General features: G+C 51.6%; 1 protein-coding gene across 3 annotated transcripts in view; it reads left to right on the top strand.

Annotated features, from left to right (window-relative positions):
• Positions 1–11525: 11525 nt before the first annotated feature.
• The window catches only part of IL3RA (interleukin 3 receptor subunit alpha), a 28156-nt gene continuing 15261 nt past the window's right edge, over positions 11526–24420 (top strand). Inside the window, exons 1-3 of one of the 3 annotated variants that reach the window (XM_089904875.1) lie at positions 11526–12215; positions 14647–14745; positions 22923–23065. In XM_089904875.1, coding sequence (XP_089761001.1) covers positions 14682–14745; positions 22923–23065 — 207 coding nt within the window. In that variant the 5' untranslated portion in view covers positions 11526–12215; positions 14647–14681. Of the gene's footprint in view, positions 13325–14646; positions 14746–22922; positions 23066–24420 lie in introns of all 3 variants that reach the window. The other 2 variants (XM_022561886.3, XM_022561887.2) reach the window with 2 other exon arrangements.

Raw genomic sequence — 24420 nt, 5'->3', positions numbered from 1 at the left:
GGATGGTGTTAGGAGGTGAGGCTTTTGGGAGGTGATTAATTAGGGTTAGATGAGGTCATGAGGGTGGGGCCCCCATGATGAGATTAGTGTCCTTAAAAGAGAAGAAGATGCACCAGAGCCCCTCTCTCCATCACGTGAGGTCCCAGTGAGAAGGTGGCTGTCCGAAAGACAAAAAGAAGGTTTTCTCCAGAAAACCAGCCATGCCAGCACCCTGATCTTAGACATTCAGCCCCAGAACTGTGGGAAATAAATGTCTGTGGTTTAAACCCCTCGACTAATGGTACTTGCTATGGCAGCTCGAGCAGGTTAATGGCAGACTGTTCTCCAAGGCAGCTGCACTATTTTAGATCCCCACAAACAGCACTTGAGGGTTCTGGGTCGTCAGCATCCTTAGCAGCTCTTGTTATGATCTTTTTCATAACCTTCCCGCTGCTTGTTTCTACATATGTATGAGCTTTGATAGACTGTCTACCCTTAGATATCAAAACGTCTGTGTGATTCCAAAAAGTAGCTTTATTTATTTAGGCCGCACCGCATGGCTTGCAGGATCTTAGTTCCCCGACCGGGGATGGAACCTGCGCCCCCTGCAGTGGAAGCACAGAGCCCTAACCACTGCACTGCCAGGGAAGTCCCTGTCAGTAGCTTTTAGCTGAAAAGAAAGAATGATTTCTCTGCTCAGTGATACCATCTTATGGGCTCTTCCCTCCCTGGGAATTTGGTTACAACTTTGCTGGTTTAATTTATAGCAATAACCTTTTTGAACCCTATACCATACCTGTGGGCGAAGTTAAATTTTCATAACACCCTAAACATCCCCTACCCCGCAAAATCATCTTGCCATACATTCAGTGTGTTCATCAAGTGCGTCTAAAACCTATAGCAGATGGTACCCTGTAACGAACGTCGTTCAAGCTCTCTGATGAAGGTGCAGATTTGACAAGAGTTCTTGTGACCCCCAAAGAGGTTTTGTTTTCTTATCTTGTCACTGACGACGAATAGACATACAGTGAATTACACATGAGGCCTCACTGAGGTCTTCACGTTAAATGCTGTCCCACAGTCCAGAAATGTTTTCTCAAGGGCCCGGGGGGGCACTGGTCTAAAATGTCCAAACGTCCAGGAAGAAAACACCCATCTCCTTCATCTGGCTAGTGGCTCTAGGCTCTAAAATCCTCCTCTGGTCTGAAAGTGTCAGGAAATTAGCAACTTTATCTTTGTTTCTTTTTGTTGTTGTTTTTTTTGCGGTACGGGCCTCTCACTGTTGTGGTCTCTCCCGTTGCGGAGCACAGACTCCAGACACGCAGGCTCAGCGGCCATGGCTCACGGGCGCAGCCGCTCCGCGGCATGTGGGATCTTCCCGGACCGGGGCACGAACCCGCGTCCCCTGCATCGGCAGGTGGACTCTCAACCACTGCGCCACCAGGGAAGCCCTGCTCATTCCTTTTTGAAGACGTTCACTTATCTTGTTTTCTTTTGTCATTGAAAGACAAAAGACATAGTAGTACCTAGCAAACTGGTTTGCCTCGCCCAAAGTTGTAAAGATTCCGCTTTTTTTTGATTCTGAGGGTTTTGTACTTTTAGCTCTTACTTTTCTTCCTAAACGAATAGGGGAAAGGAAAGAAGGGAGAAGAGGCTTCAATGGGGAAAAAAAAAAAAAAATGGGTTTCTTTCAAACCCGGGTCCATGGCAGTAAAAGAAAGCACACTGGCCCGCCAGGGAATTTCCTACAGATGGGTATCTTTAGGAAAGATAGATGGGTTTCTAGGAGAACAAATGGTGCATAAGAAAGTCTGTGATAATGTTTGTTTATGCCAGTACAGTGGTACTTTCTTCGAGGCCATAAAACTTCCCTGGAGACAGAATTTATGATGGTTTCAACTCTTTCCTGGGAGTGAAGTGTCCCCAGAAGGAATTTATGGCATGCTTCACTCCCAGAAGTTTTTGCTTTCGGTTTGATAAGAGAAACTCCGAGAAGCCTTTTTTTTCCTGCATCAGTTGAATCCCAAATATCTTTTTTTTTTTTTTTGCGGTACGCGGGCCTCTCACTGTTGTGGCCTCTCCCGTTGCGGAGCACAGGCTCCGGAAGCGCAGGCTCAGCGGCCATGGCTCACAGGCCCAGCCGCTCCGCGGCATGTGGGATCCTCCCGGACCGGGGCACGAACCCGCGTCCCCTGCATCGGCAGGCGGACTCTCAATCACTGCGCCACCAGGGAAGCCCCCAAATATCTTCTGCTTAAAATAATTTCATACCCATCCTGGGGTTCCAAGGGGGTTCCCACATTTGCAGACAAGGCTGAGAAGAGAGCCGCTTACCATCTTTCCTTTGTTCTGTCTTTACAGGGCAGCCTCTCTAAGAGAGACCCCGTAAGTACCCCTTCCTTTCTCTGCAGCCTCCCTGCTTGGGTCTTAGATGCTCAAAGTTGAGCCCTCAGCGGGCAGCCGGCACAGCTCAGCCCCGGGTCCCACTGAGCCCCTTTAGGGGTCACCGGGCTTTGTCTCTGATAGTGAAGCTCTGATTTCCCGAATGCCTCTGACTCAGCTCAAGGAACCCGTTGTCACCCACCCCGAGGAGAGAGCAACGTCCTTATTCCCAATGGAGCTTCTGACACCTTCTCAGTACACAGTGTAGCGACCTGAAAGCGTCCCCCTAAAAGTCATGTCCACCCAGAACCACAGAATGGGACTTCATTTGGAAGCAGGGCCTTTGCAGATGTGATGAAGTGAAGGATCTGTCCTCTGTGTAGAAAGAATCAGAATAACCCCAACCTCACTTCCCAAGGGCATGGGGACCCTGCCCGAGATGTGGGCACAGACGGACAGCTGTGAGACCCAGGTGCAAGACAGCAAAGCCCCTTAGGGCCCTGCCATTGCGGGGAGGGAGGGGAATATGGACCGAGGAAGCGGGTCCCAGGTGTCCGCCCGGTGTCAGGATGCTCTCCTGCGATGTGCACACGCTCTGCCTTCTCCCTGTTCCCAGCCTGGCGTTTGTCACCAAAGTCCATCACAAGATCCTCTTTTCTTTTAAAGGTTTTCCAAAGAGGAGGTGATAAAAATGAGTAGTGAATGCCCGATTCTGCCATGATGGGAGAGCACACCATCCGCATGCAGGTGAAACGCGTGTCCTATAAAATCTGGAGTAAATGGAGCTCCACGCAGCACTTCGGTGAGTCTCCTGGGAACACCGAGGCCACCGATGCCTGGCCAGGGGGGAGGGAAGCAGGGGCCCTTCCTTTGAATCCTACTGCTTGACCCTCCTTCTTTTTCGGGGGGGGGCAGTTTCTCTTTTATTTCAAATAGTTTCACCTTCGTTAAGAGCTTACAAAACAGTCAGGTATATGCATTATCTCATTTAATCTCCATTTTGCAAGGAGGTAACTGTAAGTGCAATTTTAATGTTTGTTCTATAAATTAAAAACTTGCACATTAATAATTGAACTGTTAAAAGATTATGTGTTCCTGGAAACCATTCTCCTATAGAAGGGTAACAGTACAGAGGTTGGTTGGTAGGAAAGAATCTTCTGTCTCTTAGAAGGACTCTATCATTGGATATAGGGCCACCCTCATCCAGGAGGACCTCATCACAGATCCTTCACTGCATCACATCTGCAAAGACTCTCTTTCCAAATAAGGTCCCATTCTCAGGGTATAGGATGGGGACACATCTTTACGGGGGTCCACTGAGCCAACTGCAGGGCCCCTCCCAGCAGAGGGGCCCCAGGGTGGGTCCCGCAAGCTCTCTGATTAAACACACAACCTGCAGCCTGTCCTGCGGCCCTACGCACCCTCCCATGTTTCTGGGGTCACCCTATGGGGAGGGCCCCGCCCCCGCCCAGTTGCAACCACAAGGACACAAGCTGCTCTGGGTCACTCCTGCCTCAGTCTCACTGGGATGTCTCTGAGGCTCCAGCTGCCGGTCACCCCGCACCCCAGGGATGTCACCCTTGGGGGGTCAGCCAGGGTGTCCCCGCTTCTCTCCCCACATGAGGGGGCTCTGACCTCCAGAGTGCCTCCCTCCTTCAGGGGGCCGGGAGGGGTATCACAAAGTGAGTTGCCTGAAAATCTGACAGCTGCCATCTGTCAGCACGGCTGGCTTGGCTCCTGGCAGGAAATGCCAAGGGTTGGCCCCGTAAGCTCAAGGTTGGCAGACCCACAGGGCACCTCATGCAAACTCATGCCTGCCCTGTAGGACCAGCAGAAAACCCACAAGGTCGGGATCCACCCAGTCCCTCCCTCCAGGGCTCCCTCGGGATTCATTAGCAGCCAACAGGGCATGAGCTCTAAGTATGCACCTGCTGAATGCCTAAAAGACATACAGGCTGCCCCACCCCTTCCCCAGAGAGGAGCTACCAAATCCATGTTTGAGCCTCCTTCCCCATAGGCAGTAGGTTCATGGCTTGCAGAAGGGGTCCAGGCTACACGAGTCAAGTCAGAGTTCCCCCAGAAAAGCCTCATTTGCAATTAAAACGAAAACAACACACACACACACACACACACACACACACACACACACCTTTCTCTCATCCTTGACATTTCACAATTACACATTCATTCCTTTGGTTATGTAGTGCAGTATTGAAAGTTAATATCCATTGAGAAGGAAGGCATTGTGTGGTATTAGCTGTGCCCTCGTGGAAATGTAATTGGTGGGTCCTCTCTTGTGAGCAGCAGGGTGGGAAATATGGGGACAGTGAAAAGGGGTGTGGTGGGGTGGGACAGGATCCCAGAAGAATCAATTCTTCACTGCCAAGATTCCCACCTCCCTCAGGCCCCTGTGTCTTGAAGTTCTCTCCTCCTCTGCTCAGCCCTGCTTCCCCCTCCTCATAGTCTGATAACGGGTTGGCAGCCGATGTGTGCAAACCTGACCACCCGGTCACTCCTGACCCTCTACACCTCTGCCCCATCAGGTTTCCCAGAGAAGAACTTCCTTGTGGTCCTGATCGGGCTGGTGGTGAGGGCAGCGGTTTTGTCCAGCATGGGCCTGAAATTCCTCTGTAAAAGGCAACACCCGCCCCCCCCCAAAAAAAATCCTCTAGAACAGCATGACGGAGGCCACACACAGAAGGGCCCACGCCTGTCACCCCGTGCACGCAGAATGGCCAGAAACCCAGATTCAAAAAGCAGATTTGAGGTTGCTTAGGGCGGAGGGAGGGGAATGAGGGCAGGGGGCAGCTGCTAAAGGGATGTCCCATCTGCTGCCTGAGCCCCATACGTGGCCCAATGTCCGCACTGGTTCTCTCCTGATGGCCGGGTCGGGGGGAGTTTGACTTTCCCGTGTGCTTGCGGGCTTTATGCTTCCCGCAAAAGGCAGTCATTATTTTGTGCCCCAAAGAATAAACTTTAAAAAGAGATTAGGATTGACATAAATATGCTACCATGGGTAACAGGTAGCCAGTGGGAACCTGCGGTATAGCACAGGGAGCTCAGCTCCGGTGCTCTGTGATGACCTAGGTGGGTGGGATGGGGGAGGGGGACGGAAGGAAGGTCCAAGAAGGAGGGGATATAGGTATACATAGAGCTGAATCACTTCATTGTACAGCAGAAACTAACACACCATGGTAAGGCAATTATACGCCAATAAAAAATGAATAAATTAGTTTATTGATTAAAAAGAAGAGGCTTTCAAGAAAGAGGCAAAGCCAGGGGTCTCTGCAGAGAGCACACGCGTGTCTTGAAGACGGGTCCTGAGGACGCGGCCGGGCAAAGCGACTGTGAGCTCAGTACCGGTTAGGAGCTGTCCCTGGTGTCACAATTCGGAACCACCTGCTGGGTGACCGTCCAGGCACAGGCGACGGAGGCCGGCTATGGTCACAGCCACCACACGGGGGCAGCGGTGAGCAACCCGCCCATTTCCCGGCCCCAGTTTCTCAGCTTCCCAGGCCCAGAGGGGGGTGGTGTCTGGCCCGAGGGGTCGACTCAGGGTGGTGGCCTCAGCCCTGGCTGCAGATGCCGGCTCTGTCCCCTTTGCCGGCTGGCTCGCCACACCTGTGCAGGATGTGTTGAATGCCAGGTGACCACCTGGAGTGCCTGGAGCGTGGGCATCCCTAGGAGACCACCCAGGCAGGGGGCTGCGGGCGTGTGGAGGAAGGTGGGGGCGTCCCATGTCCGCTGCGGACGTCTGAGGACCATTGCATACACAAGGACCAAAATCATTGATGGAGCGTCTTGGGGTTCTCCTATAGCATGCAGCCCTGGGGGACATCTGGAGAGACTTGGGGAGTCCTGGGGGAGCTTGGGAACGTGTAGGGCCCCCAGGGCCTCCGTTTGGGGGGATGAGAGTGCTTTGGAACCAGACAGAGGTGATGGTTGCACAGCACTGTGAATGTGCTAAATGCCCTCAAACTGTGCACTTAGCATGAATTCTGCAGCTTGTGAGTTAAACATCAATAAAGCTGTTTTTAAAAAAGAAAAGAACGAACACATCACGGGCATCTTCATCTCCGAGATGCCTGCAATCCAGGTGGAGGGATGGGTTTTCGCCGTCTCTTGGGGGGCAGACAGACAGACAGCCTCCGACTTAGGACAGACGGCCCCATCCTACCACGTGCAGACTTTGGAGCTGGCCTCTGTGCTCCGCCCTGACCCTCCCCTGTACGGGTGTGACCTCTCTCCCTTTCAGGGAAAACCGTTTATAATAAGTAAAGAAAACGAAAAATCACCTGGATGTTTATTCACGGACTTGTATGAATGCAATGGTGTGGGCTGTGTAGAAATTGTAAGGAGACGTAGATTCATTTCTGTGCCTAAGGAAAGATATTCGTGGTGTATTTTTAGTAAAATTAAAAAGTGACAGGACTTCCCTGGTGGCGCAGTGGTTAAGAATCTGCCTGCCAATGAAGGGGACATGGGTTCGAGCCCTGGTCCAGGAAGATCCCACGTGTGGCGGAGCAACTAAGCCCATGCGCCGCAACTACTAAAGCCCGTGCCTAGAGCCCGTGCTCTGCAACAAGAGAAGCCACCGCAGTGAGAAGCCTGCACACCACAAAGAAGAGTAGCCCCCGCTCGCCGCAACTAGAGAAAGCCCGCGCGCAGCAACGAAGACCCAATGCAGACAAAAATAAATAAATAAATATATTTTTTAAAAAAAAGAAAGAAAGAATGAGCGAAGGCATTGAGGAAAATAATCACAAACTTCCCCCCTAGGTGGCCAAAATGGGGCATCCCCAAAACTCGATATGAACAACAAAGACACCTATCTCCCTGCCCATCTTCCAGCCATGGGGGGAAGAAGGACAAAGGGAGTATAGGTAGGACGAGGATGGAAAATGCCCAGCTGAGGACAGTTCTCTTCGGTGGTGTGTCTCTACAACCCCACATTAAACATCCGGGCTGGGTTCCGTCCACACCCAGAAGAGACCCATCTCCCAGGCGGGGCTCGCTCAGGCTGTCGGCCAGGGAAGCAAACAGCAGAGTCGCGCCCCAGACACAGAGGGAGATGCCCGCTCCGATTTCCTGGGACGCCCTGAGCCCAACCGAAGACAACACTACGAAGAAACGGGCGTTTCACGAAAGGCCGCGTCCGCTGATAAGGAAGATTTCATTTAGAAACTTCCATGTTTGGGGTTGGGCCAGAGCTAGGAAACCGCCTCTTTCGAAAGACGTGCGGTGCTTCAGAGAAAATAGAAAAGATGAGGTCTAAGTGGAGGAAACACTCGCTATCGCTGTGGCCAAGGAACCCGTGACCCCGAGATACCCTGTGTCATCACCCCAGAGAGCCTCTGGCCACAGCGCCACCTGAGACAACCTGGACCTGGAAAGATGGGCTTCTCGTGGGAGCATCAGCTCCGGCTACGGATGGGTTTGGCCCCGGCACACTCTTATGTACACAGATGGGTTTACAATAAAAATCAGAACCTGGCAAGTCAGCCCAAGCCTGGGCTGGCTACCGGCAGGTTCCAGAGCGGCCCTGTGCACCGGTGGGACAGGCACCCTATGGGAAGGGTGAGTTTGCTCCCCGGCATGGGGCCGGGGACCCGGGCATGTTTCAGGAGGCCAGAGGGAGGGGGTAGTGGTGCATGGTGAGAGAAAAAGAGTGTTATTTTTTATAGCAGAGTCGAGGGTGGCTCTAACAACCACAGACTGAGGGCCTAAAACCACAGGCATCCATCCTACCCCCAGTCCTGGAGACCAGAAGCCTGAGGTCAAGGTGTCCCAGGGCCGCGCTCCCTCCAGAGGCTCCAAGGGAGGGTCCCTCCCGCCTCTTCCAGCTTCTGGGGGCTCCAGGCGTCCCTGGGCTTGTGGCCGCGTCCCTCCCGTCTCTGCCTCTGTCTTCACGGGGCTTCTCCTCTGTGTCTGGGTCTCTCGCTTTCTGTGTCTTAGAAGGACTCTGTCATTGGATGTAGGGCCACCCTCCTCCAGGAGGACCTCAGCTCAGATCTTTGACTTTATCCCATCTGCAAAGACCCTGTTTCCTAATAAGGTCCCGTTCTGAGGCTCTAAGGGATGTGAATTTGGAGAGTTATTAAAAAGTGCAGCAAAGATCCCCACCACCAGCGGACAGGGAGCTGGTGATCCCTAAGTGCCGGGGCCCCCAGAAGCAGCAGCTGCGAGGACAGGTCTGCAGGTTCCCCGAGAACGCAGAGGGCACAGCTCACCCGCGCCGTGTCCGGAGCGCCAGGCCTGGAATCTTACAGCAAGGCGTGTCCCCTCCTCCAGGAAGACGCTCCGCCACCACGGCCGGAAGTGCTTTTGCTGGGAAAGGTCATGTGGGCAGCCCCTCCCCTCGGGAGAATCCCGGAGACCAGCCTGGCCTGACCCCGAGGGCATGGCCCAGCCTTGTGCCGGGAAGTGGCCCTGGAGGGTCTCTGGGGACCTCAGAGCGCACGGGGTACCCTGTATCTCAGCCTGCGAATTTCTTTATTTTTCTTTCTTTTTTAAGAAAATATTTATTTATTTATTTGGCTGCGTCGGGTCTTAGTTGCGGCACGCGTGTGGGATCTTAGTTCCCTGACCAGGGATCGAACCGGGGCCCCCTGCGTGGGGAGCGTGGAGTCTTAGCCACTGGATGGCCAGGGAAGTCCCCTTAGCCTGTGATGTTCACTTCTCGCTCTTGCCCTGGGCTCTCAGACCGGCAGGACTACAGGTCCCGACGTGTACCCCAGCACGCCCGTCTGCAGCTTTGCAGAGCTCGGCATCGGCCAGCGAGGGAGGTGCAGCGCAGCTCAGGGGGGCGGGGTGGGCCCCCGCCCCAGGTCATGAGCTGCGGTTTGGAGCCTCCTGCCTGAGACACACCCCCCGCTCCCCCCGCCACTCCCCGCCCAGAGCTGTGTTCTCAGCTCACATCCCGACCCTGGCTTCCCCGAAGGTCGTGCTCTTATGGAGAACACGTGCAAAATCGAGGGACTTCCTGTTTAGAGGCGGGGGGGGGGGGGGGGGGGGGGGAGAGGGGAGGGGGGGAGGGGGAGGGGGAGGGGAGGGGGGGAGAGGGGAGGGGGGAGGGGGAGGGGAGGGGGGGAGAGGGGAGGGGGGAGGGGGAGGGGAGGGGGGGAGGGGGAGGGGGAGGGCGGGGGGGAGGGGAGGGCGGGGGGGGAGGGGAGGGCGGGGGGGAGGGGGAGGGCGGGGGGGGAGGGGAGGGCGGGGGGGGAGGGGGGAGGGGGGGAGGGGAGGGGGGAGGGGGAGGGGGAGGGGGAGGGCGGGGGGGAGGGGAGGGGGGGAGGGCAGGGGAGGGGGAGGGGAGGGGGAGGGGGAGGGGAGGGGGAGGGGGAGGGGGAGACTCCCTGGAGACAAGAATTTCTCTCTGCACGTTTTTCTGGACTGAAGACTAGATACAAGTCTCCCCATGAGAGAGAGGTTCCTGAAACGCTTCAGAGCAGGAGTGGGTGTTTGCGTCTAAACCAGAGTAGATTTGATGTGGGTCCGGGGCCCCCCAGGGGGTGGGGATGGTGGCCCCAGGAAGGTCAGGTTCTGCCCTCAGGATGGACCCGCTGGACCCAACAGGGTGTGTGAGACGCAGGCCCCAGGGAGACGGGCTGAACCCCGCCGGAAACACGCGTGTGTCTGTAGCGAAAGACAAACAGACGGAACGTTTTCCCTTAAATAAATAAACACACATTTAATATTTAATGTATACGAATGTACTTATACACCAAGGTTAATTAATAGACATGAATGCTATGTAACATTGATGCAAACATTAATTAATGTACACCATGTAAGTCATACATTAATGTACCTGTATGATTATAATAATATACTATATACATGTAGTCTTTTATTTAGTTGTTATTTACTTTTTTTAAAAAATTATTTATTTATTTATTTTTGGCTGTGTTGGGTCTTCATTGCTGCGCGCGGGCTTTCTCTAGTTGCGGCGAGTGGGGGCTGCTCTTCTTTGCGGTACACGGGCTTCTCATTGCAGTGGCTTCTCCTGTCGCAGAGCTCGGGCTCTAGGCGTGCGGGCTTCAGTAGCTGTGGCTCAAGAGCTCTAGTGTGCAGGCTCAGTAGTTGTGGCGCACGGGCTTAGTTGCTCCCCGGCATGTGGGATCTTCCTGGACCAGGGCTCGAACCTATGTCCCCTGCATTGGCAGGCGGATTCTCAACCACTGCGCCACCAGGGAAGTCCCTATTATTTACTTTTAAACTTTTTATTTTATATTGGAGTATAGTTGATTACCAGTGTTGTGTTAGTTTCAGGTGTGCAGCAAAGTGATTCAGTTACACATATATATTCTTTTCCAGATTCGTTTCCTATTACAAGATATTGAATAGAGTTCCCTGTGCTACACGGTAGGTCCTTGTTGGTTATCCATCCTATATATAGCACTGTGTACATATATTCTCTTAAATATGTGAGCCTACTTTGATTTAAGGTGGTCCTGCAACTATATCATCATAGAATCACAGTCACTAGTATTGTTAGCATTTTACTGTGGTGTTTGAAGGACATGTAGCCAAAAAGCGTCATCTCATGGCCAAACCCTGCCTGATAAACGTTGTTGGGAGGATGGGAAGCCCGGGCGCCTGGATGATAAGGGTGGGAGCCCATCACTTTTATGTCCACGGGCCGGTCGAAGCTCTGTGCCGTGGCCTGCGTTCTGGTACGCGGGCCCAGCCGGAGGCCGCGTGGGAAGGGGGTTTAGGGGCTGCATTGCTGGGCGGTGACCGTGGCCACAGGGAAGCAGCCCCCCGGGAACTGATCCACTGCATCCCGCGGGGGGCGTCCCGCCCCTCAGCAGGTCCCTAGGAGCTCCCCCGGCGGCCGGGAGCCCCGTCGGGCGCCCGACGGGCATGCGGCCTTGGGCTGTCGTCTGTCTGCCATCCACGGGGCCACAGGTTTCCTGGGGCGGAGGCGCTGCCGACCCCGCCCTCCTCGCCGAGCCGGCCATGCCCCCGGGCCGCGTGGCAGGTGCTAGGCGCTGGCTGGACGGGCTGCTATTCTGGTCTCTCCCGGCCCAGCTGCTCCGTGCCCTGGCCTCGCCCACCCCCTTTCCCGGTTCCCCATTTCTGTTCCCCGTAGCTCCTTCCCCACATGGAGGGCTGGATTCCAGGCACACAACACACGCTCCCCACGCCGCCAGCCCCCGGCTGTGTGGGGGCTTTTCTGAAATTAGTCATTGCTTGTCTGACGGCACTAAACCGCTGATGGGGACGGAGCCGGGGGCGCCAGAGTGGGCGGCTGAGGGGTCTGCGGTCCCATGGAGACTGAGCCAGCGCATCGGGGGCCCGGGGTCACCTCCCTGTCCCCTTGGGCACGAGCGGTCATTCCAATGGGACCTCGAAGGAAGGGGGCCAGGGCCCCGGCCATTCACGCTGACCGGCTTTACCCACGACACGGCTCCAGGAAACTGCCCAAGCCGGGGTGAATGGCGGGAAGCCACTAGGATTGTGACAAAGAGGAACCTACAAACAGAAGTGAGAACGGGAAAAGCAGACTTTGAAAGCAAGGGTGTTCCTTCCAGGAGAGCACAGAGCTGCAGTCCTGTTCCTGACCCCAGACCGTAATTCTGAGCTGAGGGGTGCAGAGGGCTCCTGGACCTGGTCACACCCTCAACACATTCTCCCCGCCTCCCCGGCTCACTGGGGCTTAGTTTTTAGGGGTGGGGCTGACCCCGGAGGCTATAAAAACACTGATGAGAGAAGAAACAAGGTTCTTTCTCTTTCGGGAGGCTGCCTGCAGCACAGCTGAGAAGCCAGGAGAGCTCGGGGCCCACCCCCAGGCCAGCTAGACCAGCACCAGGAGAGGCTGCCTCTCTCCGGCCAGACCGTGCTCTGCATCCCAGGTTAGACCCCGGGGCCGGGCTGGGGGGCAGGAGGCAGGCAGCGTCCTCGACTGCTGTCCCTGGAGACTCAGTACTGACCGCCAGCCCCGGGGGCAGGGGCGGGACCCCCCAGGATTTGAACGTGGCTCGTGGCCGCTGAGATGTGTCATCCGGGGCAACACACAACGATTCAAAGCCTTTATGCCCAAGGAGGTTGCTGAGTGTGTCACTGACCCCGGTTACGGGATCCGACCGCAGTGCCACCCTGTACTAGGCTGGATGCCCGGGGGTCTTGACCACCTCTGTGTCTTGCGCCGGGTCCTATGCGTTGGCCGAATGGATGAACGGTTCGGAGTGGCTCTCCCCGGATGAGAGGCTTCCCCCAATCACAGTGCCCCCGACTCCTGCAGGCTCACATTTGCCCCCAGATGCAGGCAGGCGAGGTGCCGGGGTGCAGAGCCCCAAGGCCCCTTACCTCGCCCCGATCCTGCTGAGCCCGACCACATCCCCGGCCTCTGGGGGCTTGACTCTGCCCAGGCACGCCTCTTCCTTTCGCGATCTGGGGGCAGCAGGATACGTCGATGACCCTCATGCAATGTGGGTGTTTAAAGGACGTGAGCTTCTCCGAGCGAGGAGAGATGCCTGTGGGTGGGCTCAGTGTCGCGAGGCTGGAGCCGTGTGTACCTGTGGGGCTCGGCTCACCTGAGCAGACGCCAGGAACAGACACCCACCCCTGCCTCGATGCCCACAGGGGCCCGTCTTCATCAATCAAAGAGGGGCCCGAGGCCGTGCTCATCCGATATTCTTCTTCTCCCCGTGGATCCGCGCCTGGACCTTTTGTGAGCACGGCATTTACTGCTCTGGATCGTGAGGCCTGGCTGGGAGGCACCTCCCCTGAAGCTTTGTGCCCGACGCCTGGCCCTCCTCACCCTCATCCCTGTACCACAGATGGATGGTTTGGCATCTGTCCCGGGACGCCTCCCTGTGACGGGCAGTTCCGGATCTGACCCGTTGCCTTGTCCTGGAAAGGGGTCTCTCGGGCTTCCCTCCACCCAGTTTGGCAAGAAGGACCCTGGGTGTCGGCTTCTGGTGTCAAATCTGTGTGAAAGTTGGCACTTTTGGGGGACCAGGTCAGTCCTGGGGAATCTTGTGGGAGCCCCAGACCTGGATGGGGGAGCAGGTGAGACCCCAGATGGATGGAGTCTGGGTTGGGTCTCATGATGGGGGTGCTGGACAGGCCCTGAAAGAGGTAGGGTGCGTCCTGGGCACCCCCTCTCAATCCCAGCCAAGATGCTCCAGGTGGGATGGCGGGGAGTGGCGGTCAGGTCTTTGGGCGACCCTGACCGGCACAGAGAGCCTGCGGATGTGGCCCCCGAGGCAGCTGAGGGTCCAAGGCTCTGCTTGGGTGGCAGCCCCGGGTCGGCCTCCAGGCGCCAAGGGCATTTGCATGAGTGACTCAGGTTGGGGGGGGAATGGGTGGGGTCCGTCGGGAGACCCTGCCGCTGGGGCCCGGAAGGTGCAGAAGGTGGACCCCCGGGGGAGGGTCCAGGAGAGCCGGCCTGCAGAGGGGGGCTTCATGGGGACCTGGGGAAAAGCTCTGGCAGGAACGATGAGACAGCACGGGATTTAGTGACCGTAACTCGGTCTGTTCAGGAAACTGCGTTGTACTTCATGCTCTTAACTAAACTTCCTTCCACTGTTCTGTGAGCCCAGTGTTTCCTGGTGCTGCGTGGAGGGTGCTTTCTGGGTTCCGGGATGGGGCTGGAGCCAAGGGTGAGCTCAAACCCCGGGGCGGGAGCTTTTTAGAGAGGCTGAGACACACACACACACATGCGCACACACACATGCACGCAGACACATATGTGCAGACCTGCATACACGCAGGCATGCATGTACACATACACACACAGACCTGTGTAATGTGTGCACGCAATACACACAGATACACACATGCACACATGAGTGCACACGTGCATGCACACAGACATACATGCACACACAGACACACAAAGACCTGTGTAATGTGTGCACACACATACACACAGAGACACGCGTATGCACACACAGCACACACAGAGACACACAAACACATGTAATGTGTGCAACACATGCATGCATATGCATATAGAGACATGCAGTGCACACAGATGCATATACAAGACGCAGAGATATACACACAGATACACACGTGCACACATGTGCATACATAGTGCACAGACACATAAACACAAATAATATGTGCAGACACATGCAGACGCATGCACAAGGCATGCGGTATACACGGATGCATACACACGTGCACACACGCATACGCACACATGCACACACACGTGCACACACATGGGAGGCTCTCCTCCCGGAAGCAGCTCCCTGCGCTCGGAGCAAGACAGCCCTGGGGGCTCAGCCCCCTCCCTGCAGCCACCCCATGCGGCCACTGTCTCTTCTCCTCCAGCTGGCGCCCGCCCTCCTGTGGGAGCTGCCTTGGCCATGGCTTTCGTCTGGCTGGCGGTCTTCCTGGTGCCCGTCTCCGGCCTGCTGCCACCGGACCACGGTAGGAAAAGCCGCGTGCGGTCTGTGGGTCCCTGGGGCTGTGTTGCTTTTCAGCGCAACTGTTTACGTTGGGGGTCACGGTCGAGTCACTCGGCTGCCATAAGAGATAGTGCAGACACTTCCCACATAGGCTTCCCCTCAGTCACCCCGGTGGGTTCATCTTGCAAAACTGGTACCTCACAGACAGGATGTTCATGCTGATATGGTCAAGACACTACCTCCAGAGCTCTTGGTGTAGCTAGGGCGCTGGGACCCGTCAGTGTGCTTGGATTTATTGTCACCCTCTCTCTGGGTCGGAAGAACCCCGTGCAAACATTAGGGTGATGGGCTGAACTCCGTCCTCGCCAGATTCATGCGCTGAAGTCCTAACGAACAGAACCTGTCAACCGGAGTTATTTGGAAATAGGGTCTTTACAGACGTCCCTGAGTTAAGATGAGGTCACGTGGGTGGATCCCTGTCCAGAACAATGGGTGTCCTTATGAGGAGGGGAGATTTGGACCCAGGCATGGACACAGGGAGAAGCTAGGTAGCAATAGAGGAGAGATTGGGGTGATGCAGTCACAAGTGCAGGAACGCCTAGGACTGGGGCGGGGCAGCTCCCAGAAGCTGCAGAGGTTCTCCAGCTGGAACGGATTCTCCCTCTGAGTCTCTGGGAAGAACCAATCCTATAGCATCCCGGCCTCCGGGACCGGGAGATAAAAATCCAGGTGTCATGAGAGATGCGTCGTCTGGAGCTTGGACAGGCAGATAAGCAACGAGTGAGATGCTTTGGGGGCAACTCCATCCTGTTTTTCTCACATTTGTAACGGAGATTTATGGGGGGTAGGGTGCAAACCAGGGTCTCCGTGGCGTCCAGGAAGTTCCCACCATCTTCAAGCACGGTGGTGATGGGTAGGAAACAATTCACGACATGATAGTGAAGTCCGACCGTAACACACGATAAGGAGGCGAAAAGACAGTGATGTAGGTTCTTAAGCTGCCGTGCCCACCTCTGACCGTCAGTGTCCGGCTGACTTCGGGTGACGGGTGTGGCTGGGAGAGAATATCCCAGGTGGGGCAGGGTGCAGAGCCAGTCTGCTGCTGGTGGAGAGCGCCCACCACCAGGCAGCAGAACCCCCAAGGGGAGCCGCGCCCTCGGCCCCGGGGTACGGAGAGTCTACGTTTCCTGGGCGCCCAGTAGTGAGGGCGCCCAACTCGGGGTGCAAAGACCTGGATGCTTACAGGAGTACAAGAGATATGGTGCCCTCCAGGCAGGCATGCTGCCTTGGGGAGGGTCTGCAGAGAAGCCCCTCCCATCAGGGCTTCGCTGAGTGACCGGTGGACCCGGGACAGTGACCAAGCTTCCTGTCCAGCTCGCACAACACGCACATGTGGAGCAGCGCTTCAGGCAACGGGAGCAGGGTACACCCCCTCACCATGGGTGCTGGGCGCTTGCATCAGGCATGGCACCCTGTGCCGCTGTGATGGCCACAGCACTGCCTAACCATGAGAAGTTCGCTCCTTCCTCAAAGAGCAGTGGAGTTCAGATGGTGTGAGTGTGTGTGTGCGCGCGTGTGTGTGTGCGCGAGTGTGTGCGTGTGTGAGTGTGTGTGTGCGCGCGCGTGTGTGTGTGTGTGCGTGTGTGTGTGTGTGGTGTGTGTGTTGGGGCATCGGTATCGTTCTTCTGGGGACCGCTGGCTTACTCAGCTCAGGCTGCCTTAACAAAATACCATAGTCTGGAGGACTTGAGTGACATACATTTATTTATCCCAGTCCTGGAGACCAGACGTCTGAGGTCAAGGTGTCCCAGGGCCGCGCTCCCTCCAGAGGCTCCAGGGGAGGGTCCTTCCCGCCTCTTCCAGCTTCTGGGGGCTCCAGGCGTCCCTGGGCTTGTGGCCGCCTCCCTCCTGTCTTCACAGGGGGTTCTCCCCGGGTGTGTACCTGTACCCAAATTTCCCCTCTTAATAAGGACACCAGTCGGACTGGGTTAGGGCCACAGTATGGCAGCGGGACCTCATCTTAATTAATTACATCTGCACTCACCCTATTTCCAGCTAAGGTCCCATTCTGAGGTTAGGACTCCAGCATGATTTGGGGAGGGCTGGAGAAAGGACACAGTTCAGTCCATCCCAAGTGGTTCTGTTCCATGTACAGACCCGGGATCCTTACATACGGATGGACCTGGGAAGCTCCATCATCTCCTTGGAGGAGTTTGTAGACGGATCACACGGGAGTTCTTAGAGGTCTAAGCTAAAAGGACCACACGTTGTTTCTGTCCATTTCCTGGACTCCAAGTCAGTCACGTGGCCACACCTGGTGACCAGAGGGCCCGGGAGATGCAGGAGGTCTGGAAGGGGAGGGGCTTTCTCCACGCCTGAGGCTCCCACCCCCGCTTCCCGTCTTTGTCTGCCCCACTTGTACTGGGCTGAGGCTGCTGCCACCTTTGTGGTGGCTTCAGGCCCATGGGTATTCTGGGGTCACTTACCACAGGCAGGAAGTGAGTAGCTTTCTAGGAGCCAAACGCTGAAGGAAGCAGGGAGCGTGTTGTACCGTTCTAACATTTCCCCCCAAAGCGCCCTAAAACTACAACATTGGTCAAAGTGCATTAGAGAGGCCGTGGGTACAGGACGCGGTGGAATAGAAGCGTTGAAACCAGACACCTTGTCTTGTTCGAATCATACGGAGAAGTGGTTAGTCCTTCCCTACTGAGTCTGAATTAGCGCCAGGATTTTCATAGATTTATCAGGGGAAGGACGTTTTCGTCCCTGTCTAGTTTGCTGAGAGTTTTTCGTCTCAAAGGGGTGTTAAACATTGTCAAAAGGTTTTCCTGCTTCTAGTGATAAGATCACCAGTTTTCTGTTAAAGGGGCACATTATAGCGATGGTTAAAATAGCCTTATAATATTCCTGGAGTAAATCCGTTGAGTCAGGAGGTGTTACCACTTTTGTACTTTACCTGATTTTATGGGCTAGTATTCTGTGAAGGAATTTTGTGTCCAGGAATATAAGGCGTTTTGGGTTTCAGTTTACTTTTAACGTTTTGATTTTGGTATCAGTATAACGCTGGCCTCATAAAGTGAGTCAGAACATGTTTCCCGCCTTTCCTCTGTTTTTGGAAAGTTTCTGCACATTGTTACTATTTCTTTTTTAAACTGCTGGTGGAATTCAGCCGCAAAGCCATCTGTGCCTGATGCTTTCTTTTGGGGAAGCTTTTTCATTATATATTCTATTCCTTTAATACTTACAGGGTTATTCAGGTTTGCCACTTATGTCAGTACTGCTAATGTGTGTCTTTCAAGAAGTTGGTTCATGTCATACATTGTTGAAGGTATTGGCATAACTTTTGTTCAAATTACCCCCAATTCTTCTTTCAATGTCTTTCAGGATGTGTATCAGTGTCCCCTCTTTCATTCCTAAAATTGGTCTTTTTTTGTTTTTTTCTTGATCAGTGTAGCGAGAGAGAGGTTTTTCAATTATATTGTCTCTTGTGTAGCACCAGCTTTTGGTTTCCTTGACAATCTATATAGTTTTTCCATTTTCTTTTTCACTGATTTTTTTTTGTTCCCTTTTTTTTTTTAGGGATTTTGCTTTAGGTTTAATTTCTTTTCAATTTAATTTGTTCTTCTTTCTCTAACGCCTTCATGTGGAAACTGATTCTTGAATTTAAACTCTATTCCTAACATAAACATGTAATGTTATAAATTTCCCTGTAAGCATTGCTGTAGCTCCATCGCACTTTTTTTTTCTTTCATTTTCATTCAGTTCAAAATATGTTCTACATTTCCTGTGATTTCTTCTAAGACGCATATGGTAATTTATCAGTATGTCGTTTTGTTTGCAAATATCTGGTGTGTTCCAGATTTTAGAAGACTGATCTTGAATTTAATCAAGAGAGAATTGTAGTCAGAGAATATATACACAGTGAATGATTTAAACCTTTTTAAAAGGACTGACACTTCCCATGCCAGTACATGGTCTATTTTGATGAATCTTCTGTTTGTAGTTGATAAAAATGTGCATCCTGGGAGTTCCCTGGTGGTCCAGTGGTTAGGACTCTGCACTTCCACTGCAGGGGCCGCGGGTTCCAGCCCTGGTCAGGGAACTAAGATCCCACAAGCCGTGTGGCTCGCCCCCCGCCCCCCCAAAAAAAACAAAAACAAATGTGCACCCTGCCGTCATTGGTTAGAATGTCCCCACAATGTCAATTAGGTCAAATTGTTGATATTTTGTTCAAGTCCTGTATATCCCTCCCGTTTTCTATCTGTTCTATTAGAGAGGGAGGTGGCACTTATGCCTCATGTATTTTCAAAATGACTGTTGAGAGCACATATATTAGGATGAATTGGCCATTTAGTCACTTGAAATGGTCCCTTCTTACCCCCGGAAATAAAATCCTGGGATAAAATCCTAGGTTTTATACAATTGGAGTTTGCATAAAATATGCTTTCCTATTATTGCCATTTAAACTATATTTAAAGTACGTTTCTTGCAGACAGCATACTGTGGGGTACTTTTAAAATCTAGTCTGACAAACGTTCCTTCTCACTGGAGTGTTTAGACCATTTGCATGCAATGAACTTATTAAGATGATTGAGTTTAATTCTACCATTTTGCTACTTGTTTGCTGTTTTTTTTTTTTTCAGTTTTTCTTTTTTCTTTTTTCCGCCCCTCCTTTCCTGACTTCTTTTCAGTTACTTTTTTAGTGCTTTTCTTGTTTTTGTGTTTTTCTCCACCATTGGCTTTTGGGCTAGCCCTCTTTGTTCCACGGCTTGTGCGGTTCCTCTGGGATGATTCATTCAGTACACACTATCTTCAAATAACGTTATTCTACTTCACATAGAACATAGGGATCTCAAAACAGTATACGTTTACTTCCTGCCTCATCCTTTATGCCATGTCACACATGTACTTCTACATCTCTATAAGCCCACAATACACAATACAATATTTTCTTTTAAAGAATTATCTTTTTAAAACCTTAAAAAAATGGGAAAGCTTTCCATGTTTGCCTACATTTCTACTATTTCTGGTATGCTTTTGTTGCATCTCTGCTCACCTTGGTTCCACATTCCTTCGTGAGTGTCCATCTGCTGATTTCTCCTTCAGCCAGAAAAGCCTTTTTTGAAAACATTTCTTACAGACCTGCTCTTCTAGCAAAAAAGCAAACAAATACAAAAATACAAAAAAAAAAAAAACCTTTCACTTTTCGTCACTATAAAAAGTCTTTATATTTCACCTTCCATTTATCGCTAAGATATAGATTCTAGGTTGACCAGGATTTGTACTGTTTTCTTGCAGCATTGGGAGAAGTCGTTCTGTTACCTTCTGTCTCCCATTGTTTCTAAAGAGAAATCAGCAGAAATTCTTATCTTTGTTCTCTGATAGGTGCGGTGCCTTTTTTCCATCGGTTTTTTAAGATTTTCTTGACACCACTTTTTAAAAAGGCATTTGAGGACGATGCGTCTTAGCGTTTGTGTTTGTTGGTACCTGTGTGTCTGTGTATCCTAGGTATAGGGTTTTTGAGCTTCCTGGGCCTGTAGGTTTATAATTTTCATTAAGTTAGGAAAATGTTTGGCCACAATTTCTTCAAATATTTTTCTTTGGGGGCTTCAGCGTAGATCATTTCCATCGTCTTCCAGTTCATCCAAGTGAATTTTTTCATCTCAGATGCTATATGTTCTACGTCTAAAAATTCCGTTTGGTTCTTCCTTTATATCTTCCATTGCTCACTGCATAGTGTTCATGTTTTCCTTCACGTCCTCTAACATGTTTATAGTGGCTGTTTTAATGGACGTCTCTGTTAATTTCATCATCGGCCCCTTAGGGGACGATTTCTATGACCTGATATTTCTTCTGGTCACAGCCAACACATTCCTGCTTCTCTGCGTGTCTAGTAATTTTTTACTGGGTGCTGGATATTGTGAAGGATGGGTTGGTGAGGGTCTGCTTTGGTTGCCTTCTTTAAAGATGGTGAGTTTTGTTTCAGCAGGCCATTCCTTTATTGGTGGGTCACCTTGTTTTGAAGCTTTTTCAAGGTGAGTCACCTTTAGCTTTTTCTCTCCGACAACAAAGGCATGACTCTTCTGGGGTCTTTACTGACTTCTCAGTGTTCAGCAAGGAATCTCCACCTTGTCCCATTGGATTGTGAATGTCTCCCACCCCAAAATACACTCTCAGAATTGTTTGTCTTAGTTTTCAGAAAGTCTAAAAATAGTCGATTTATATATTTGGCCGTTTTCTAGGGGCTTATGGTGAGAGATACAGCTGAGACTACTTTATCATGACTGGAAGAGTATTTCCCACCATCTATAGTTTTTCAAAACCTCTAGGGTTGAGAACACTATGTCCCTTTTCTTTCAGAGTACTGGAGGGTCACGAGTATATTGCAGTAAACACTCTTATGTGTATTTGCATTGATTTTGTTTCATTTTGTCTTTACAGATTTGCTTTTACTTTCTTCTGTTTGCATTAAAGTTCTTTTTTATTTGTAAGCACAACTGTAACTGGGTAGATAATAACCACTCTAAGGGAGCACAGGTCGATTTTACGGAAAACATAGTGACAGAAAACTCCCTTGTTATGTGATTTAAATATATATGGACTTATTTATATAAATATATATAATTTTATATAAGTACATTTCATATTAGATTATTTTAAAATTTTAATTTTAAAATAATTAAAGTTGTGGGCTTCCCTGGTGGCGCAGTGGTTGAGGGTCCACCTGCCAATGCAGGGGATGTGGGTTCATGCCCCAGTCCGGGAGGATCCCACATGCCGCGGAGCGGCTGGGCCCGTGAGCCACGGCCGCTGAGCCTGCACGTCCGGAGCCTGTGCTCCGCAGCGAGAGAGGCCACAACAGTGACAGGCCCACGTACCGCAAAAAAAAAAAAAAAAAAACAAAAACAAAGTAAAATAATTAAAGTTGTAAATAAAGCTATAAAAATTAAAAACAAACTTAAATGTAATAAAAATACGCTAAACGTATTTCCTACAGCATCACTCATAGCTGTTTTAATGCTATTTACTGTTGTTTTGGAAGAAGTGAATATAAATTCTGAGGCATAAGAATCCATGAAAAATTACATTTTCACTTGTAAGAAGTTTCCCTAGGGAAGTTGTTTTTTAAGGAATAAATTATCCTTATAGGTTGGGAGACCGTAATGCCAGAAACCAGGATATTCATAGGATTTGGTCTTGCTTGTCAAACTAAGGTTGTTGATCCTGATAACTGATCACAGTGCTTGTGGTTTATAAACAGTCATTTCTGGGAAATCCTCTAAATGAGGGGTCACAGATAACAGCTGAAGAAATGTCTGATGGACCTTTATAGCTTTGAGTTGTTGGTTCTATGTGATCGCTTCATGAAGCAAGTCACTGATAAAACACGTGGAATCCTTTGGTCTGCAAACTCTGACCTCCGTCCCCATTGACAGCATCATACGAATATATATGTGCTTTGATTACACTTCAAAATGTATTTAGATGTACGCACTTTGGGTGGTTTTCCAAGAAGATGAGAATTCCTCTGGCACTCTGTGTAAGAACATAAATATCATTGTGTAAAGATCAGGTCTCCTACTTTATGAAAATATATATTCCATTATATATATAAGTTTATATATTTTTATATATTTTTAATATATCACATTAAAATTTCTTCTTTTTTTAAAAAGATTTTCTGATGTGGACCACTTTTAAAGTCTTTATTGAATTTGTTACAATACTTCTTCTGTTTTATGTTTGGGTTTTTTGGCCCCGAGGCATGTGGCATCTCAGCTCCCCAACCAGGGATCGAACCCGCACCCCCTGCATTGGAAGGCGAAGTCTTAACCACGGGACCGCCAGTGAAGTCCCTACATTAAAATTTCTATTGCAACTTGCAAAGCATTCCGAATTCTCAGTCTGTAGAACAGACACTGAGCCAACTCTCTCAGCCTGAATTGGTTTTCAGTGAAAACGACCTTCTTTGACATACATGGTTAAGAAAGGTACATTTCCCATCAACGCGGACGGCAGCAGTGATCTGCTTTTCTGACTCTCTTCCCCCATTGTTGGGAGGGTGAGCTGGTGAGCTCACTAAGGTACTACAGATTCGGGGCCTCTGCTTGCTTCAGGCAACCACTTCTCCGTGTGGAACTCAACTTCCCAAGGGGTAACTGAGTAGGACAAATTTAAGCGTTGTGTGCCTCTCTCCAGACCCTTACCCTATAGACATTTCCGATCCAGACCCACCAATTAAGAACCTAAGGATGGAGCCAGAAAGAAAAAGATTGACCTGGGACCTCCATGGAAACGTTTCCGAAATTATGTGTTTCATCAATTCAAAAGCTTTCACTAAGGTAAACCGTCTTCCCTGTACATAGCATCACAGAGACACGGGTTCTACTCCTGGGCTCAGCTGTGGAATGTGGGGTCCTTTACGGGCACTGCGGCTTGGGGCTCCTGATCTGTAAGACATCCAGAATGGTACCCACCGGAGAGGGTTGGTGTGGAAATGGGCTGAGATACTGCAGGTAGAGAACCAAGCCCAGTTGAAAGTGAGACCTCGGGAAACACTGTCCCCCTCCACCATCCCTTGCCCCCCACTCAAATCCCCTCCTGTGTCAGAGGGTTCAGAGGGCGTGAGAACTGTGACATGTCCCATGGGCAGGCCGTGGTGAGAATGCCAACCGTTGAGCACGCGCACCTGTCCGCGTCCTTGGGAAGAACCTTGGTTCCCTCAAATGACTCTCAACTGAGTACAATCCAAATCACACCCTATGTTAGTCCGCTTGGGCTGCTGCTGTAACAAAGCACCGCACACGGGGCGGCGTAAACAACAGACATGTATCTCTCCCAGTCCTGGAGGCTGGAATCTGAGATCCCAGGTGTCGGCAGGGCTGTTTCCTCCCGAGGCCTCTCTCCTGGGCGTGTAGACGGCCGTCTCCTCCCTGTGTCCTCACGTGGTCGTCCCTCTGTGTGTGTCTGTGTCCTGATCTCCTCTTCTCATAAGGACAGCAGTCCTATGGGATCAGGACCCACCCTAATGACCTCATTTTACTTTCATCCCCTCTTTAAGGACCCCCAACGCCAAATACATTTCCATTAAGGGTTTGGATTTCAATATATGAGGGGTTTTTTTTTTGCGGGGGGGGGGGTAGGGCACAATCCAGTTCATGACAAACCCCTATGGGATTTTAATGGAGTTTGGCCAGTTGACCCTAAACTCTATCTGCAAGAACAAATGTTGCAGAAGAACCGAGAATTTTTTTTTTTATTTAACTTATTTATTTAGTTTTGGCTGTGTTGGGTCTTCGTTGCTGTGCGCGGGCTTTCTCTAGTTGCGGCGAGCGGGGGCCACTCTTCGTTGCGGGGCATGGGCTTCTCATTGCGGTGGCTTCTCTTCTTGCGGAGCACGGCCCTAGGCACACGGGCTTCAGTAGTTGTGGCACGTGGGCTCAGTAGTTGTGGCGCACGGGCTTAGTTGCTCTGCGGCATGCGGGATCTTCCCGGACCAGGGCTCGAACCCGTGTCCCCTGCATCAGCAGGCGGATTCTTAACCTCTGCGCCACCAGGGAAGCCCTCTTTTCCTGTTTTCTGTTTTTTGTTTTCAAATCAAAGCAATACCTGCACAGAGTTTAAAGAGGAAAATAGTCGTACGGGGTTCGTTATAACAAAAGAGCAACTTTTCAGTGAGACATCACTTTTTACCTTT

This window comes from Delphinapterus leucas, chromosome X (assembly GCF_059928025.1).
Source record: "Delphinapterus leucas isolate spDelLeu-1000000601 "Yukka" chromosome X, BTC_Dleu_Yukka2, whole genome shotgun sequence".
NCBI classification, from domain to species: Eukaryota; Metazoa; Chordata; class Mammalia; order Artiodactyla; family Monodontidae; genus Delphinapterus; species Delphinapterus leucas.
Note: the sequence above shows the minus strand (reverse complement) of the source record. Positions and strands in the feature narration are given on the sequence as shown.